Source organism: Medicago sativa, chromosome 7 (genome assembly GCF_051527215.1).
Source record: "Medicago sativa cultivar Bolivia chromosome 7, Bolivia_mono, whole genome shotgun sequence".
Taxonomy (NCBI): domain Eukaryota; kingdom Viridiplantae; phylum Streptophyta; class Magnoliopsida; order Fabales; family Fabaceae; genus Medicago; species Medicago sativa.
The window spans coordinates 32372961-32393289 of record NC_140755.1 but is presented as its reverse complement, the minus strand read 5'-3'; the positions used below and the strand labels follow the sequence as shown (position 1 = coordinate 32393289).

General features: G+C 33.9%; 2 protein-coding genes across 2 annotated transcripts; both read left to right on the top strand.

The window, feature by feature from the left end:
• Window positions 1–495: 495 nt before the first annotated feature.
• Window positions 496–2175, top strand: LOC146905694 (alkane hydroxylase MAH1-like). The gene has a single exon (XM_085727658.1). It carries the CDS (start codon window positions 598–600, stop codon window positions 2086–2088), a length of 1491 nt encoding a protein of 496 aa, XP_085583784.1. The 5' UTR covers window positions 496–597; the 3' UTR covers window positions 2089–2175.
• Window positions 2176–16256: 14081 nt separating this feature from the next.
• Window positions 16257–19570, top strand: LOC146905693 (uncharacterized). The gene is made up of 5 exons (XM_085728610.1): window positions 16257–16682; window positions 16774–16827; window positions 18792–19156; window positions 19239–19389; window positions 19508–19570. The coding sequence occupies exons 3-5, from the start codon at window positions 18792–18794 to the stop codon at window positions 19568–19570; spliced, it is 579 nt and encodes a 192-aa protein (XP_085584736.1). The 5' UTR covers window positions 16257–16682; window positions 16774–16827.
• The last annotated feature ends 759 nt before the right edge of the window (window positions 19571–20329 follow it).

The following is a 20329-nucleotide window of genomic DNA, read 5'->3' as shown; positions in this document are numbered from 1 at the left end:
CCAAAATTTAAGTTGTAATATAAGCACAAATTTGATTATCAAATAATTGAACTAGATCGATGAAATTTTGTTAAAATAATATATATAATCAAGAGTAGTGTTTGCAACACTCTTCTGAATATTCTCTCTAACAATCACTTTTTTATTGAGTTAAATCAATGTGGGTCCTATACTATAAAAAAGAAACTCACATCAAATGACGGAACACATGTTGATTTCACTATTCATCTTAATCGTTGCGGCAGTGATATATGTAGCGAGGAAGTTTCTCGCGAATGACTCGCTAAGATAAAATTGTAGTGGTAGAAAAAAAAAATTAAAAAAAAAAACATAAAAAAGGACCCACTAGCCATGCATGTCATTGCTACATATTAAATTGTAGGTGCCCATTTAATTTCGTCATATAGTTCCAACTTCCAACATATTTGAATACACGCGAAACATATAATCACCAAAACAATGCTTTATAAATAGCTTCGTAGCTTTGTTACAACATCACACCATTGGCAATAAAAAAAATGCATGTGTTTGTCATTGGAGAATAAAAATCTCATTCATATAGAAAACATATATATATAAAAAAGTGTAACATTGATAATGTATGTGTTTGGCATTGGAAAAATATTTTGGGCAGTTCTTGTTTTCGTTGCAATCCATTATTGGAGGCTCAACAGAAACACACCAATCACAAAATGGCCTGTGCTTGGAATGCTACCTGGTCTCTTACACAACGTATCCAACATTCACGGTTATGTAGACATAACTTTAAAACAAAATGGAGGAACATTCCTTTTTGAAGGACCATGGTTAACAAATATGAACATGGTGTGCACCAGTGATCCCAAGAACGTGCAACACATCACAAGCACAAAGTTCGAAAACTACGGGAAAGGAAACGATTTCAGAGAGATTTTTGAAGTTCTTGGAGAAGGAATTTTTAGGTCTGATTCACATATTTGGAAGTACAACAGAAAGCTACTTCACTCAATTTTCAAGCAGGAAAATTTTCAGGTATTTATTCAAAAAACCGTTGAGAAAAAAATTTGTAACTATCTTCTTGTATTTCTTGACCATGCTTCTAAAAATGGGGTGCAAGTGGATTTGCAAGATATTTTTCAAAGGTTAACCTTTGACAACATATGTTCTGTGGTATTAGGATTTGATCCTAAATGTCTTTCTATTGATCTCCCTGAAATTCCATGTGAGAGAGCCTTTACACTAGCGGAGGACACATTGTTCATAAGGCATCTTAAGCCAAAACTCTTGTGGAAGCTGCAAAATTGGTTTCAAGTTGGTGAAGAGAAACAATTTATAAAGAATAATAAATTTATTGATGAAATGTTGTATTCAGAAATCAAAACCAAAAGAGAAATGCAAGGACAACAAAAATTTGACTTGCTAAATATCATTATGAATGAAGTAGGAGATGGAGAAAATCTAATAGATGACAAGTTTTTGAGAGATACATCAATTAATCTACTTGCAGCTGGAAGAGATACTATTAGCTCGGGCCTTACTTGGTTTTTCTGGTTGGTTGCGACGCATCCTTTGATTGAAGCTAAGATTCTTGAAGAGATCAAAGAAAATTTACCATCAAGTGAACATAATTGGAAAGATTTAGGAGCAAAAGGGTTTAGCAAGTTAGTTTACCTACATGGAGCTTTATGTGAAGCCTTGAGGCTTTATCCGCCGATACCTTTTGAGCATAAATCTGCACAGAAACCTGATGTGCTTCCTAGTGGACATAGGGTTGAGTCAAACACAATGATAGTGTATTCTCTATACTCCGTCGGAAGGGTGGAGGAAATATGGGGAGAAGATTGCTTGGAATTTAAACCAGAAAGGTGGATTTCTCAGAAAGGAGGGATAGTTCATGTTCCCTCTTACAAATTCATTGCTTTCAATGCTGGACCAAGGAGTTGTTTGGGTAAGGATATAAGCTTCATTGAGATGAAAATGGTTGCTGTAGCAATATTGTTGAATTATCACATTCAAGTGGTGGAAGATCATCCCATAATCCCAAGTCTTTCTGTTGTCTTACACATGAAACATGGCTTGAAGGTTAATCTCAAAAAAAGAAGCATTTAATGATAAGGGAGAGATCTTTTCAAAATAAGTGCTACATGTTATGTTTATTTAAATTAGAATTTTTACGTGGACACTCTTGTTTCTTAATGTTTGTTTATTTGTTTTCCTAATGCCAAAGTATAAATATTGGTGTTAAATATGGATTGTAATAAATATTTAATTAATAAATATTATTCATGTATTTTTTAGTTTATTTCTTAACTTCTTTTCTAAATTAGTTACTGGCTAACATACAACATGATATGTCCGATGGAGACGGATGGAGGCAACAGTAATGGACGGTGGCGACGAAGTCTTCATGGTGGAATGGAGGGTGCCTGCAGACACGTTAGCACTCCATCGCTCATGTTAGCGTAGGAAATGAAGTTGAATGTGTAAAATTATGTGGGAAATGAATCGTACCTTGAGGGTGACGCGGAATCACCCTTATATAGAGGAAGGAGACGGTAATTGTTCCCGTGAAATGCGGCACCTCATTAGGGGGTCGTTGGAGGTTGCGTGTATGGCGTAGGATGCACAGGGGTGTGCTTTAGTAGGGTGGTGTGCACCGGAGTTATTATGACTCTGATGGCGTGTCTTGATCCGGAGGACTCTTTGTCCACGTGTCAACGTTGGATTGGCTTTCTAGCAAGTCCAGAAGAGTTGCCCCCAAGCAATTGTTTTCTTTATGGCACAATGTCTTAATGTGTGAGTTGCTCGTTCATAGGTGTCCTCAAGTGTTTGGCGCCTCCGAATACTCTGGAAAAAGGTTTCTTTGTTGTTCCGTGTCGAATGCAGTGGCACCCTTGAAATATGAGGGGGAGTAGTTAGCATTTAATGGTTGATTTAAGACGTTTATGATAGGATTGTTGTTCGGTTTTACTTTCCATGTGTCAACAGCATGGGGTACACGCATTTTGGGATAAATGCTCCACAAATGGGTAATAACAAAACATGAATTTTTATGTTTTTGGTGCTTAAAATTTCATATTTAATTCATGTAATTTCTTAAAAAAATTATAATTTTTTTTTTGAGAGATTTTCATAATATTCTACACATTTATGAAAAATTTCGTTAAAAAAATATGTGAAGCCATGTAGCTTTAGGTCCTTGTTTTGATGATGTTTGGTTGGAGTCCATCTTTGTTTGGAGTCGTTGATAGGTGATAGTGTTTATTAGATGTCATTTGATGATGTTGTAATGTCTTCCCTTGTGTCAACTTGCTCCATGTGTCTGATTTAGTATACACACATTGAAATGATCTTTGATTTTGAAAAAGTCAGTTTCTATTATTTTGATTCGATTCAAATTGTTTTGAATCGTATCACTAGATCCTTCTGTCATGTGCCTTGCAATTTCAAATCGATTCATATATTGGTGAATCGTATCATGCATGATTAGATTCAAACTATTTTGATTTGTATCATTGTTTCTCTCTGGATTCGATTTTTGTCTTAGTGATTCGATTCACATGATTAGTGAATCCTATCAATTTTCATTCTGGGAAACTTGAATCGATTCAATACTGGACTGAATCGTATCAATCTTCATGCTTCTTCTTGTTTGTCGTTTTGTTGTCTGAATCGAATCATACATTAAGTGGATCGATTCAACACGTTGTTTCTGGCCAATATATTGCACTTGCCACCCTTTTCTATATATACTTTTATCCTCCTAACACCCTAACTACTGAACCATTTGCATTTATTCTCTCTAGAGTCTCCAAACCTCATTGTCCATTTGTTCTTGAGATTAAACACTTTTTCTAAGAATCGTTGTGGTCTTTTGAGTCATAGATTGCTAGACTTCTATAGAGATTGTAAGTTGATTGCTTTCAAGGATATTGATTGGGAATCAAGGATCTAAAGTGAATTGAGTAATTTCATTCCACACCTTCAAGGGTATTGGGGTTTCTTTCTAAAGTTCTTGTATTGAAAGGGATCCAACCACCGGACGGAGCAACGAAGGGTTCGAGTGAAGAGCTTCAAGGATTGCACGGGTGATTAAGGATTCGAGGACATCAAGAAGCACCAATTTCAAAGGGTATTTGAAGATTGAGGGAGTGGTTGCATATGAAATGAGGAGCTAGGGTAATTTGAAGGAATTCTTGTAATCACATTGTAATCAAACATTCATATTCTAGTGGAAGCCCTTGGTGGAGACATTTTCCATCAAGAAGAGTAGACGTAGTCCCAAGCGAGGAAGAAAGGGTGAACTACTATAAAATCTCTGTGTCGTTTCTCTTCCCTTTCCTCTTTAATTTTGCTAATTGTGTATATGCTTGCTTGATAAATTGTTAGAATAGAAATTGAACGTGATCTTGTTTCAACTTGTTATACTTGACTTAATTCATTGAATTAGGCTTTCTCTTAATCTACATTGATCACATTTGAATTCAATCTATTGTCAATTTATCAAACACATATACCTTGTGTTCATTAGTATAATTGTTTAATTGCTCTTAGGTTTGGTTTGAGATTTGTCTAGTTTTGTACTTTGTGTGAGATTCATCAATAATAGACTATATTAAGATTTGATTTTGAATCTCTCAAATCCTAGTGAATCATATTATTATTGCATAGTCTTATTACTTTTGTCATTGCCATTGAATCAAGTGTCATCTTTGTTTTTGAAAATCACTTTCGCTAAAAAATTCGATAAACTTTTAAAACCCTATTCACCTCCCATCTAGCGTGTATCACCTTGCCATATAGAGCAACAATATGAAGGTTAGACATAAGTTGATTAAAAACAATGGACCAAAAGTAATGATGAACAACTAACAAAAGTAGAGATTATAAGTATAACAAAAATTTTAGACTAACTAAAACGAAAAGTTAGTATATTTTAAGAACCAAAAACATATTTTTTTACAAGAAGAAACTTATTGCATTTCATTTAAAATAATAGTAGAGATACACGATGGAATCTTAAATATCAATATGGAAACTAGCATGATACGGAGCCGCCCTAGTGTAACTATGAGCGACTTCGTTTGTTTGCTTCCAAATAAACCTAACAGCAGATGTTACTAATTCAGAAGCTAACTTATGTCGACAATCATCAATCACTGCATTATAATTAGAAACGCCACTTTTACCACCATAGAGACTAGCCATCGCAGTTTTGGAATCAAGCATCTAATGAAGCGCTGATAATAAGCTTAAAGTCTCCCCTAAGTCCACATCAAGGAGTGGAGTCAACCATTCGATTTTAGCCAGCACAAAACGACATTCATCATCTCGAATACACATGTCAAGGCCGATTCAAAGTATAAAAAAAGGAAGCATCTACATTACATTTGTATCTGCGAGGACCAAAATCATATATAATCCAATAATTAATTAAGTTAGAAAATTATACTATTATAAATTGGGGTAATAGTCACTTTGGTCCTTAAATGTGTAATGATTAGTCACTTTGGTCCCTCAATGCATCAAAATTTCAAAATAGTCATTGACACTAAAATAATCTTTCAATGCTCACAATAATTCTTTCATATAGAGACTAAAATTACAATAAACATATACTTATAAGGACTGATATGATAATAATAAGGATATTGAAGGACTAATCTGACAATATTAATGAAACATTTTAACATCAGAAACTATTTTGACTAAAGAAGTGCACAATCAGGGACCATTTTGAAGTTTTGATACATTGAAGGACTATTTTGACCATTCATTACACATTCAGGGACCAAAATGACTATTACCCCATTATAAATTTATTCATGGTTTTTTTTTATATTTTATTTTTTGTGTACAATTTTTTTTTATTTTACTAAATTTATTTATGGTTTTACTATACCAAGAGATAGCGTGAATGTCCTCGTGAGCTTAGCTCAGTTGATATGGATAATGCATAAAATATGCAAGGTCCGGGGTTCGAACCCCGGCCACAAAAAAAAAAAAGAGATAGCGTGAATATTTTAAGTGGGTACACAAACCGTCAACGACGTCCAACTGTTTTCTTACCACACGTCTTATTTAGAAAACGCGTCAAACCTAATCCCACCTTCTATATATAAACATCCAAAATAGCACGTTCTGTATCCCTACGTTCATTCGATTTTAGGGTTCGCTATTCTTGTTTTTTCTTTTTTATCCACTGCTATGTGTTTATCAAGAATTTCACACTTCTTTTGAATCAATCTTCTTTTATGTATCATCGACAACGACAATTGCTTGTATAGTTTTTGGATATTGTTATTCATATCATGTTACAATGGATAGTTGTAAGATTTGATTTATTGATTCTGAGATTTGATTTATTGATCCGTTAGACAGATTGTTTGCTTATTTTCATGGTTTACTATAAACGAGATCTTTAGGTATATGCTTTTCTCAATTTTTAAATAAATAATGAAGTATGGACACAAACACTGACACTGACACGCTTACACCAATAATAATTGACATAATTTTGTAGAATTATACGTGTCATTGTTGCTATCGGTGTTGGCTACCGGGACACATCTAATTCGCATGCTTCATTCAATATCAAGAATTTGAATAAATTTTCGATATAATTCTTCATTTGATAATTGCGAGATGTTTTCAGTTTTTGCAGCGATTTGAGAAGTGTACAACAAACAAGAACGGAGAACAACGGCTCTAGATAGATAAATCGATTTTCTACATTGAATAGTTCTATCATTTTTTTTTCTATTTTAAGGTGTTTCCGATTGAGTTTTGGATAATGGTAATGTTTTTGAAACTTGATTCATGATTCTCACCCTTAGTTGAATTGTGAATTATGGATTTGCATTTTGATATGCTATTTTCGGATTGCACTATTAAGAGTTTCAAAGTTCTCTTGACTATTCTTGTATGGATTGGTTATCAAGAATCATTGGTATACTGTTTGGACTATTGGATATACTTCTTCATATTTGGATAATCGATATATGCATTTATCCATTTTGTAGTGAGCCGAACTCTCGATGCCTAGAACATTTTGCAATTCTTGTTTCTTGACATTACGGATAAGAACAAGTTTCATCTCATAACATTACGGATAAGAACAAGTTTCGTCTCATAGATAGATAAGAACGAGTTTCTTGACATTTTGCAATCTCGAGTTTCTTTTAAGGACCGGTTATCAGAATTTATTTGTTTATATTTTGGATATAATTCTTCATTTGATAATCGAGATATCGATTTATCCGTTTTGCAGCGAGTTGGGAAGTCTTGATATCTAAAGCGTTTTGATACAACAGACAAGGAGAACAACTCCAGTGAGTCTCTATTTATTATTTCTATTTCCGGGCTTTGATAGCAAAGGCATACAAATTGAATTTTGATCTTGTTTTTCTGGCTGCAGCAGTATGGTTTGTCAAACTAATAATTGTCTTCATGGTATGGAGCCTTTTATGTTTTGATTTGGTGATTTCTATTAAACTCTTTTCATTTTCAATATTTCTTTATTCATTATGAAAGCATTTTCCTCTTCTTGTTTTTAATCTTCATGTAACGCATTCTTATTCTTTTCTGGTTGATTATTTCGGTTTCTTGATTCTGAGTTTTGATCTTGGTGTTTGTTGTTCTTATTTTAATGATTTGTTACTATTTATGTATTAGTAGTCCTTGATACAAAAAAAGCATAGATATAAACTATGTTGATACTGTTACTTTTGATTTTGCGATTTGGTTGTTAGACATACTAATTGAATTTTCAACTTGCTTTTTGTGCGGCCTTCATAGCATATAGCCTAAAGTTTTGATTTGGTGATCTCTAGTAAATTCTTTTGGTTTCAACTTTAAAATGTCAATCATTGATTCTTATCAACTTGGTTTTCATACTCCCAGCTTCTTGATCAGCTCCCTAAACTCTTTCCAATGAACCGTGTTGCTGATCTTGACATTTTGAAAGAGAAGTTTGAAACTCCTAGTCCAGCGAGCCAAACAGCAAATTTGATCCTCCAGAAATTGATATGTTGGTGTCGACTGCAGATCCGGAGAAAGAAAGAGTCACATCTTGTCAGGGCCGTCTCAACTAATTTGTAGGCCCGGTTTTAATCTTTTGAGAGATGTACAAAAATTTAAATTTTGGGCCCAAAAAAATAAACAAGACACTATAAAGATATAAAGAAAAAGTGCACAAATAAAGATATAAAGAAAAAGTGCACAAAAAAAGTGAGCTTTGGTGAGACTTGAACCGAAGTCCCTTTAGTCACAGACACACATCCACGCCACTGAAGCACATTAAATAGCTTGAAATGTTTTCGCTTCCATTCTATATAACAATTATTTGAGTGTCCTTCAAAACAAAAAAAAAGTATTTTGGGCCCCCAAAAAGTCGAGGCCCAGTGCCATAGCCCAGCCTCGACGGGCTATGGGCCGGCCCTGCATCTTGTTACTGAGAATATTATTCTTTCTATACTCCCTGCTCATTATCATGTTGATAAACTTTCTTGTTATGTCTTTGACGACTGCGGGTTGCTTCTTACTTTTGAGGCCATGGCACATGCAAAAAAATTTAGCACAACTTTGACCTAAGGAACCCCAAATCATATTTTAGTTTGAAGAGATATCCCTACAAGAACAAAGTACGTTTATACTTTGTTAAGGACCGCAGGAAGATAAAACGCGAGTATGAGGGATTCAAGGCTTGGATTAATGCAGTCCTTAATAAAGTATGAATGTACTTTGTTCTTGTAGGGACCTCTTTTCAGACTAAAATATGATTCAGGGTTCCTTAGGTCAATGTTGTGCTTCTGGAGCAAAACTTGTTGCCTGTCCCATGGCCTTGAAAATAAGAATCGACTTGCCGTCGTCGGAGACATAACAAGAAAGTTTATCAACTGGATAATTAGCAGTGGGGATAGAAATAATAGTATTCGCAATAACTAGAGGTGACTCTTTCTCCGGATCTGCAGTCGACAAAAACATATCAATTCCCAGAAGATCAGATTTTCCGGTTGGTTTGGTTGGATCAAGAGTTTCAAACTTCTCTTTCAAAACGTCATGATTAGCAACACAGTTTACCGGAAAGAGTTTATGGAGCTGATCAAGAAGGCAGGAGTTTGCAAACCAGGTTTCAAAAACAACATACATTCCCCATAGCCACATTGCATGGTCATTCAAAGTTCACACCCTCCACTTTAGGAAGAAAACGAGAAGCACCATCCGAACTAATATTACGAGCCTAGATGTTGAAAAAATAAAAAAAAAATTGTCCAAATTCAGACAAGAAAACCAGCAACAACTAGGAAAATAGAACTAATTAAAATCAATAGAAGGAAATGGTAAAAAATGATGAATCAAAAGATAAGAAAAACAAAATGAAATGGAACATGTGACTTAACGTATAATTGATATGTTTTAAAATAAATTTCCTGAAGGAAAAAAAAAAAAAAAAGAATTGTCATTGTTCATAAAAAGTTTTTCTTTGAGAAACTTACTTACTAAAACCTGAAAGCATCAAATTCCAATTGAATATCAGATATTAGAGGCTCCAACTAGATTTAAGACTATCATCATATGGAAATATTTCATCGACAAAACAATGAGAAAATGGGATCCAAAAAATTCAACCATTGGGAGATAAAAAAATAAAAGGAAAATGCAATCATACTGATAATGGTTCAGAATTGCAGCAGGAATATTCACTTTCCAGGTCAACGGCCTCCACAGCTTTTCTTTGGAAAGATTAGGATCACCCTCCACCATCCAACCAGAACTAGAACTAGTACCATTCTCATAATCTTTAGGCCACATAGCATTTCATTGGTTTGGCTTCTCGCCATATTCCCTGATTTCATCTTCAACAACCTCCTCCGCATATTTGAGGTCTCTGCGGCACTAGGTGGCAAAGGTAGTGACTGTTGATTGAACAAAAACGCAGCCTCTTTCGTACCTTGATCCTTGCAACCCTCAATACATCCAAGGCAAATCCCTTCATTGTACCCTTGAATCTGGATTCTTTTAGATCCCTTTTATTATAATTTTTTTTTATAGTTTACTGTGTCTTGAAACAATGGCATTATGTTCGGTATCAAGTCTCACTTCTTATTTTTGTACACCTTACTTCGATTGTGAATTAGATCGGTTCATATCTTTTCTGCTGATTTTTACTGATGTTTACCATTGGTACTACTTTTTTCTTACATGCATTTGTCCTACATATATGTATCTGATAGTGCAAAAATTTACAAGATTTTGGAGAAGTTCGGACAGCTCTCTTTGGTATGCTGATCTGTATGGTTTAAAGAATCAGGCTATTATTCTCTCTGTTCTTAGTTCTTTTTCCTACAACCAATTTGTCACATCATAGATTTTATGTGCATTTTCATCTGGTGTTGACAGGGTATGTGTTACATGGGTTTGGTGTACCACAAATGTATCATTCTTTCTCAATCTAACTTCAAATTGATCGCATTGCATTGTTTTTATTTTGTGAAAATTTTAACAAGGACCCATGAACCATAATATTTTGTTGGTTGTGTTATATATTTTCTAGGCTTTAATTTGGTGATCTCAGGTTATGAATTCTTTACATTTCAATATAGTCGTTCCAGCATCCACGCTTCTCGATTCCTTTGTGGGAGCTTAGTTAAGGTGAGGTTATCTTATACTCCCCTTTCATTTTCGGAATATAATTTGGTGATCTTGATCAGGTGCTGATTGTTTTGGTTATGTGTCGTTGGGGACTAATGGATAGGGAGAGATGATATTCTTTTCCGAAAACAATATCTTCTTCAGTACAGTGATCAAAGACTCCTCTTAGGTGGAAGCTTAAATTGTCATTTCATATAGAGCACAAGATCTTGAAAATTATATAGTACTTTGTTTCAAAGAATCTTTTTGCAGACATTTTTTACAAATCTGTTTGTTTGGTATTGGGGAGTTTTTTTTTCCTTTGATCGTGTGTCATACTAGTGTTGGATTTATCTGTTTTTGTATCAGGAGCATGAGTACTGAAGCATATAAGATTCTAGAGTATATCATTTTGTCCGCGCCGAGGATTAGGAATTCTGGCTGGCGCTCTTTTGTTATGTTAATTTGCCACTTTTCTTGTTATTTGTGATTTAGAAGAATAAGAATCCTGTGTCAAATGATATCCAATGCAGTGGCAAATCATAGATTTCTTATATGTTGCACGTAGAGCACTGATTTGCAATCGGATGTGGCATATATTCTCACTGTTATGCTTTCATTTGGTGATTTAATTTCTACTCTAAATATGATTTAATCACGTTTGTCTTTTGAGGATCTAGTTTTTTTTTTTTAATTCTTTAAGCTCAATGTGGTTGTCATAAGGGAATCTGAACTCTAAAAGCTGTGATAAGATTATAAATTTCTTCTTGGTCGTTAGAATCAGCGATGCGGGTTGTGGCAAACATGGACATTTGAACCTTGAGATAAAACTGGTCATTTCCTTTGAGTATTAGGAGGGCCTTAGAATTTATGATTCTATAGTATATTGTCATTTTCAAGACGAAGAGTTGAATATATATGTTTTGTTATTCAACTTTGTGGAACTCCTATATTTTGTCATTTGTGAATGGCATCAACCATGGTTTTGCGATTTTATCTGATAGATTACGTATAATTCATTAATTAATCAAGAGTACATTTGTTGCGGTAATCTCTTCAGCATCTTACACAACTCATTATAAATTCATAAGCTAGTACAAAACTGGTCGTTTTTCTATTAATGTTTTTTTTTTTCCATCCTATGATGAGTTTTGCAGAAGCTAGGTTGAAGGATTTGTGTTTCAGTGAGTTCTTTGTTCAAATGAATACCGCGGGCTGGGAAAATTAACCCAGGAACCCCATCTAGAATTAAGAGAAAATAATCTTATTCTGAAATGCAACTGGATTAGGGAATGGTTGTGTCATATATTCTCTCACAATTTACTGGCTTAAGCTTGGTGATCTCCTTATGTGTCACTAGCGGATAGACGGGCATCGATGTTTTTAAGGGAATCGATCACGTTTTTTTTAAAGGAAAAATACACTTACCTCCCCCAGGTCTCTTTAAATGACACAAACACCCCCTCTATTTTGTACAATAGATCCTTATCAACTTAACCATTTACTAAACCATTAAACATCCTTCTAATTTTGCATTTGACACTAATCTCCTCAAAGGTCTCTTAAAATAGATAAAATCCTCTCTTACGAACTTAACATTGTTGTTGTACTTTAATTTGATAATGTGTCTTCTTAACAAGGGGTTATCAAATTTTGTTATTTTCTCATGTCCATAAATAGTATGAATTTAATCCATTTTTATTTCCTAGTCTCTTATAGCTTTTGTTTCTGGTATAATAGGGAATTGAGAGTCCTTCTCGGTAGCTCAATATCCATATTTTTTTGGTCCTATCACATACAATATATGAATGAAACCACCGAAAAACTTGTAAAAATCTCTCTTGCTAAATGCATATGTGAACATGTCACATAAAATAGAAACTTTATAGTATCTATTTCTCTCCTTTATGTTATGTTCATGTTGGTGAAGCTTTAGGTTTGTTTAATGCTATAAGATGATTAAGTGACATGCAGATGGACAATGCCGACTTTGTGCTGGATTCTAAAACAACAAATGACGCTTTTTACTCCAACAAATATGATGTTTCAGAATTTGGTCGTTTCATATCAGAGTGCTATAAACTCTTTCATTCACAATTCACAAACCCTCGGGTGAAGTTCAACAGGTGACAAGCAAATGCAGAAGCTCATGCTTTAGCTGAAGAAGTCGTGTTATTGTCATACCCCAATTTTTGACCTAAGATAGCACAGACACGTGTCCTTTAACCCCGACCGGTCCCAGCCTTTTCAATAAAAAAATTCGGAAGAGAGGCATAAGATGAAATCAAGAATGGTCTACCAGAACATTTTCCAGAACGTTCTGGTCGTACTACAAGTGAAACAAAGTGACCTCATTATGTCCCATCAAGTATGCCACTAGATTACAGCTGCACAACACCACACGTTTTGCTTCAAAAGTGCATGGAACTAAAAGAATGTTCTTGAGAACATTCTGGTCGAACTTCAAAGGGATAAGAATGACATCATCATGTCCCCTCATGTTGCCACAAGATCACAGCTGTTTTCATCACGTGTGTTTGTCTCAAAAAGGAAAGGAACAACAAGAACGTTCTTAAGAACATTCTCCATGTGGAAATTTTACAACTTGGACATTCTTGCTCTCCAAGCAACAAAAGACAGCACTTGTAGCTCTCAAAGAAGTCCCAAACAGCTGTAAACAAGTGGCCTCCAAACTTCCACAGCTTGCATTCACGTGTCAACCTTTTCTCTTTGCAAATTGGAAGTTCCAGAACGTTCTGGAGAACGTTCTGCGTGAACAAAATTCACATTTTTCTCATTCTTGTGCACCAAGCAACAAAAACATAAGCGCACATGGGCTGTTTTTAGCAAGGAAAACGCAGCTGTTTTTGTCTGTGAAGCTCCAAGTCTTTCACCTCTATAAATACAAGCATGCCTCAATGGTATAGGAGGGGCTTACACACACACAAGAATTCCACTCTTTCTCTCACGTGAATATTCAAAGAAGTATTCATAAAGCTCCTCAACAATCTCAACAAAGCCTTTTTCTTTCTCATCACCATCAACAAACAAACAAAAATCAAACAAAAAAACAACACACCATCATTACCAAAACAAACTAAAAAAATCCAACAAAACAACCCTTTTTTTTCCTTTTTTCTTCCTTCTACTCTCCCCAGAAAGGTATATCATCTCTTTTTTTTTCTTTCTTTCCTCCTTCTTTTCCTTTTCTCTTCTTCCTTTCGTGCTCTCTCTCTCTCTCTCTCTCTCTCTCTCTCTCTCTCTCTCTCTCTCTCTCTCTCTCTCTCTCTCTCTCTCTCTATCTTTTCATTTATTTTACACTAAAATACACACCTCGATCCAGAGTGCTCTGGTCCTAATTAACTGTTAATATTATATTTTGTTTAATTTAATTATTCTCCAGAACAATTTAGTCCTTGTTAATTAAATTAATCCAGAGTGCTCTGGTCCTAAATTAACTGTTAATATTATATTTTTTGTTTAATTTAATTATTCTCCAGAACAATCTGCTTCTTGTTAATTAAATTAATCCAGAGTGCTCTGGTCCTAAATTAACTGTTAATATTATATTTTTGTTTACTTTAATTATTCTCCAGAATGTTATGGTCCTATATATATAAAATACTATTTATTTTGTTGAACTAACATAAAGCAAATCTTCTTTTCACGCCCACGCGCGTTTAAAGTTTTTTCTCAAACGGATGCCATCGCCCAAGTGCGAATCCGCCCCCTCTTTTTTAAGCAAATCTTCTTTTCACGCCCACGCGCGTTTAAAATTTTTTCTCAAACTGATGATATCGCCCAAATGCATGATGATATCGCCCAAATGCAAATCCGTCCCTTTTTTTAACCAAACTTTTCGCCCAAGCACGACTAAATCATTCTCATAAATAAAACTCAATCAACACAAAAACATTTTCTGCCTAGAACTACGTAGCTTTGATTTCTCCATCGCACCTGGAGATACGTAGGAGCAAGATGAAACTCTTGTCAAGCACAATAATAAAAAACCCTCTTTCTTTTTTTTGCATTTTTCTTTTCTTATTATTTCTTTATCAGTTCAAATTCAGCATTTTTTTATTCATGCATATTTATTTCTTCGTCATTTATTTTTATTGCATTTGATATAGAATGTATTTAGGGCCAATGTACAATATAAATGAGAAAAAGTGTGTGTGTGTGTGTGTGTGTGTGTGTGTGTGTGTGTGTGTGTGTGTGTGTGTGTGTGTGTCTTTTATTTCATTACCGCTTTATATATATCAAAAAATACAAAAAAATTAGATTAGGGATTTTGTGGTGATCCAACGTCACTACAAAAATCCGCTTTTAATTTTATTGCTCCGTTAGTTTAATTTCCATTTATTATTCAAAAACAACTAAAACATGCAAATAACCAAAAAACACAAAAATATTTTCATGATAAACCTTGATTTTCAATCAAGTGATCGTTCTCTCTATTTTCTTTCTTAATCAAATTTCAAATCAATTCTAATTCTACTTTGAGTCTATTTTCTTTTAATATAAAAAATACAAACAAATCCAATTTGCCACTTGGCTCTTTATTTCAAACCCTTTTCAAAACTCATAAAAAAAAACATAAAAACCAATCAAACGTCAATTTCTTCCCCGAATTACGAGGTTTTGATCCCTCACGGGTACGTAGGCAAAGGACATGCGTCCTTTCAAATCAATAAAAATGTAGATAAATTAGGTCTCTATTTTCTTTCATCATTGCAAATTTCATTTTTTAAAGCAAGCAAGTTTATAGCACAAAAGTTAAATAAAATCAAGAGGTTCTCGTAGAGTACTACGAATATTTTGGGTGTTTAACACCTTCCCTAAATATAACGAACCCCCGAACCCTTAATCCCTAAAAAATGTGGTATTTGAACCTTTTTCCACTTTCTGTTGAAAAGAATTAAATGTTCAGTCGTGAAATCAAAAGTGAGTCAAACGTCAATCAAATGGCCTTTGACCGTCCGAAAAATGACGCGACAGTTATCAACTAGTTTCACTATTTATTTTCATATCAATAATTGTATTACTGATATAATTATTAATAAAATGTTATAAACATCTTTTCTTAATAAAAAAAATCATAATTACGGTTGAATATAAAAAATTCATACACATTCAAAAAAAATAATTCATACACATAATACATATTTATTATTTATAAATCAGCGCTGCTATTTAGTACGGAAGATTGAGTACGATATTTGACGAATAATAGTTTTCTTAACTAACTAGTCGAGAGACCTGTGCTATAGCACGGGTAGCGCGGCTTCGCCGCGGAATACATATAAAGGATCACTACTAGAAAAACGCAAATTAGAGAGGGATTTTAGAGAGGGACAAAATTCCGTAACTAATTGTGACGGATTTAGGGACGGATTTCGGTATTAAACACAAAAAGTTGAATTGCCAATTATTAGTGAGGGAATGGTTTAAACATCCCTTACAAAAAATACCTGACAAAATATCCGTCACTAAATCCCTCACAAATTTGATGAGTTAAACGTTAGTCACGGATTTCGAGATGGAAATAATCCTTCTCTGATGATTCCCTCACTAAAACCATCACTAATATCAATTATATGGTTGGTGAGGAAATTAATCCCTCACAAATAATTTATTGATATTAGCGCCAGAACTGAATCATCCCCCCTAATTATTTCACGTTTTGGCTTTCCCTCCTCTATACCAAAACATTCCCCTTTTTTTTTCACAAACCCTAAAACCAAATTTTCCCCCAAATTTTTCCTCTAAACTCATAACTCCTTCCTCAAAGAGCTTATGAACTCCAAAATGCACTCCAAACAGCTTCCAATCGATTCTCAAATCCTCAAATCCTCAATTCCTTCCTCTACACTGATTCTTCCTCAAATCCTCAAATCAAACCTAAATCTACACTGATACTTCACCAAATCGAACCTCAAATCGAATTTTGGTCCCAAAATCAAACCTCAAATCGATTCTCAGTCCCAAAATCGAACCTTACTCTGAAAATCAAATCTCCTACCTGCTTCCAAAATCGTTCCCTCAAATCTGACCTTCTCTCAAAACTCACGGTAATCTCTTTGTAAATATCAGAGTTTATTTATTTATTTATTTATTTTATATTTTATCGTAATCTGATTTGGGTTTTGTGGGGTTTTACAGTGAACTCACTCACATTTCTGAATCCAAAAGTGAAGTTGCTCTGAAACAGGTAAGGTAAATCGAAGCCCTTCCTTATTTTGTTTGTTATTAATTTTTAATTTTTAATTTTGTAGTTTGAATGATTGTTGTTGAAGACTGAGATTATTTATCTTTTGATTTTGTTCAATATTGGTTGTACAAGACACTACCAGGTTCATAAATTTTTATTTTTAATGCTTTACAAAAGATAAAGTTAAATTCAACTCTGTCTATAGCTTTAGAAGGTTGCTGTAGCAGTCCAGTTTCCCAACTTATTGACTGTGAGGGTACATTAACTTATTTTCCAATTTTATAAGAAAACTTGTGGAGTTAAATCCACATTATGGATCTGTTTTGATCTGTTTTGTCCACTATTGAATAAGAAACTTATTTTCCATTCCTTTTTTTGATATGTTTTGTCCACTATTGAATAAGAAACTTTTGTCTCATGAAAGGGGTTTGCAAAGTTTGAAACTTTATTCTTCTATTATTCTGCAGAGTTTTAGAAATAAGTGGATTTTGTCCTTGAGAATTATGGGACTTTGTTGCATATATAGTCATGATGCCTTATAAATGTGTCTCATTTTTCACTCATAATTAGATAGAATGTCTTTTACAAACGATGACACAATGGTTACTTTCATAGTTCATGTGATGATAGGCTGTTGTCACAAAGTATAAGAAAAAAGAGAGTATTTTTAGCATCATGGTTTTTAGCACTTACTAATTTTTCATATTGATTGATTAAAAGATAATGAACACATATTGACCATTTTGCATTGATTGAATTTGATGTAGAACACGTTGTATGTTTGTGAGTTTATATATGCTAAATGTGTAGCAACTGCAAAATGTGTTGTTGTTGTCGTTAGTTTTTGCTGCTATATATAGGGGCTGCTGTTTTTTCTGTTGGTGTAGGGGTCGGGGATTGTTCTCGGACATTTTGGGATTGTTCAGCTATAATTTGGTAAATCTAGCTATTGGTTTGAGAGAAGATCTTCAAACAGTCCTCAATCTCCTTCTCTATTTCATTTTTCTGATACTTATTTGTTTGTTTTGCATGCTTCCTAGCTCCAAAGAAATGGTTTTTTTGCCTTAATCTTCCAACATTTTGGTAGAGCATATGTTGCCTTTATAATTTCATGTGCTGCACAATTCTTAATTTGTCTCCTTCTATTTGCACAAGCTAGCTACATGCAGTGATAAAGTTATGCATGAGCTTTTTCTAATTATACCCTGGAGCATCTTGCTGTTGTGATTTTGTATCGTGGTGTGAATATAATGGGGGTGCTGCTGTATATCTGTGCAATCCAACATTGAAATGCAACATTGTTATTGTCATGTTTAATTTGTTTTTCCAGATTGGTATAACACATCTTGATGATTCACTAATCCGGATTTGTTGTGTTCGGCTTATTGTCATGGAAAATGTGTGATGGCTCCTCCTTGAAAGATTAAAGTTAATTGTTTTTTTATTGTGTCAAGTGTGTAGTGGTGTTGTATTATGAGTGAGAAATCTCAGGCTGGTGTGTTTTGGCCAATTGGTAAAGCTCCATTTGAGTTGTTATTCACTAAAGACATTTTATGTTTTTTCTTAGTCCAACTTTCAAGCAAATGTTAGTGTGCGATCTTTTCTTCCTTTTTATTATTATTAATTTTATTTTATTTTTACTAAAAGTGAATAAAAATTTACATTTAGACCATTGTTTAGAAAGTCTATCCTAGACAAACCTTTTAATTTAAACACACCTATTTGTTTGATTCATTTTGACATACAATTAATATTATCTTAACATGTTGAAATATATCTTCCAAAGTCTGTGTTTCTCTACGATCAATCATACGTTGCAATTTTAAGAGTTAATTCAAGAGTTAAACACACCGGTAAATGTTGATTTGTGCTTCTATTATTTTGATCTGCCATCCGCGTTATATGTTTTTTAGATGTGTCCAGATTTTTATGTGTTAATCAAATATATGTTTTTTATATGTATATATAGATGGCAGGAAATGATACTCTGGCGGGTGGAGGAAGAGGTACTGGTAGAGGTATCAGTAGAGGTAGAGGGGTTAGGGGTACCACACTTTCATCTGGGAGAGGTATGGCTGCCACTACTCCATCACACTCAATTGTTGGGCAAGCAACAAATCCTTCCACTTCTCATACAACAACAAATACACAAGTTCCCCACTCTACTCCTAGCCCTCCCATTTCTCAATCAACAAGCTTGCCACAAATTCCATCATCTAATGCATCTGCTGCTGATCCACATGTATCATCAAATGATATGGATTCATCTCCAAACATTGGGAGTGAGGACCCTCTTGATGAGCGTATTTGGATTCGTCCAGGACCTGAGAGCACGTATGCTTTTATTACTTTTTGTCCTTTAATTTTAAATATATCATACTCGTATCTTACAATTTCTTCAATATTGTTTTAATAGGTTTGACCCTCCTATTGCGCCTACACGTGCAATAACAAAAATTATGAAGCAAAAGTTTGATGGATGTTGGACAACATATGGAGAACTAAAGGCTGAAGAAAAAAAAAAAGGGAGACATAGTGTGATTGCAATGTGGTTTAGAGAGTTTAATGTATGAAAGTATTCATGAATATTTACGTATCTTACTAGTTATATTTATTTTTTTTCATGTAGATTATTCTCAATATATTGCTTTATTCTATTATTAACCTATATTTTTTATATTGTAGAGGAAGTTTAAGTGGCTACCTGAACTTGATGGAGAGATTAAGAATATGAATATAATTAATTAATGAAATCTGGTAGGAAATTGAACATTACATCAGTGATGTAAATTTCTGTTTCAATTAGTGAGGGAATTCAGGTTCATCACAATTAATGTTATATGCCTTCACAATTTGAGAGGGAAAACCAATCCGTCATTAATTACTTACGGAAATATTGGTAAAAATTGATGGAATAGTCCCTCACTATTAGAGAGGGAACAAGAATCCCTCACTAATTACTGACGGATTTGTCCTTGGTTTAACACATTTCTGGTTCATATTTAGTGACGGATTTATATGATTAGGGACGGATTGTATCCGTGTCAATTAGGGACGGAAACCAAAATCCCTCACAAAAATTTAGCAAGGCCAATATTCTTAAGGGATTACCGGTCGTCACTAAATCCCTCACTAAATTCGTTAGTGAGGGAATTATGGTAGTTTAGTGACGGATTGCTACCCTCTCTAAAATTGATTTTTCTAGTAGTGGATTAAGTCGTAAATAAAAACATAACATTAGAAAGTTATAATAAAATAATTGCGTAAATAATAATGGGCCGAAATTGAAAGGCCATATATTTGCAGGTGATATCCAATTTATAATGAAGATTAGGAAAATGAGTAGGTAGAAATAAAACATTCTGATGAACATTAATTAAAAGATTTCATACATTAGTAGAAAATATATAAATAACTAAAATAAAAATAGACTCTGAACAAAATTATAAAAAATTAGACAGTAGTTTAAATACTTAGATATGAACAAATCGAAATCCTAACTAAATT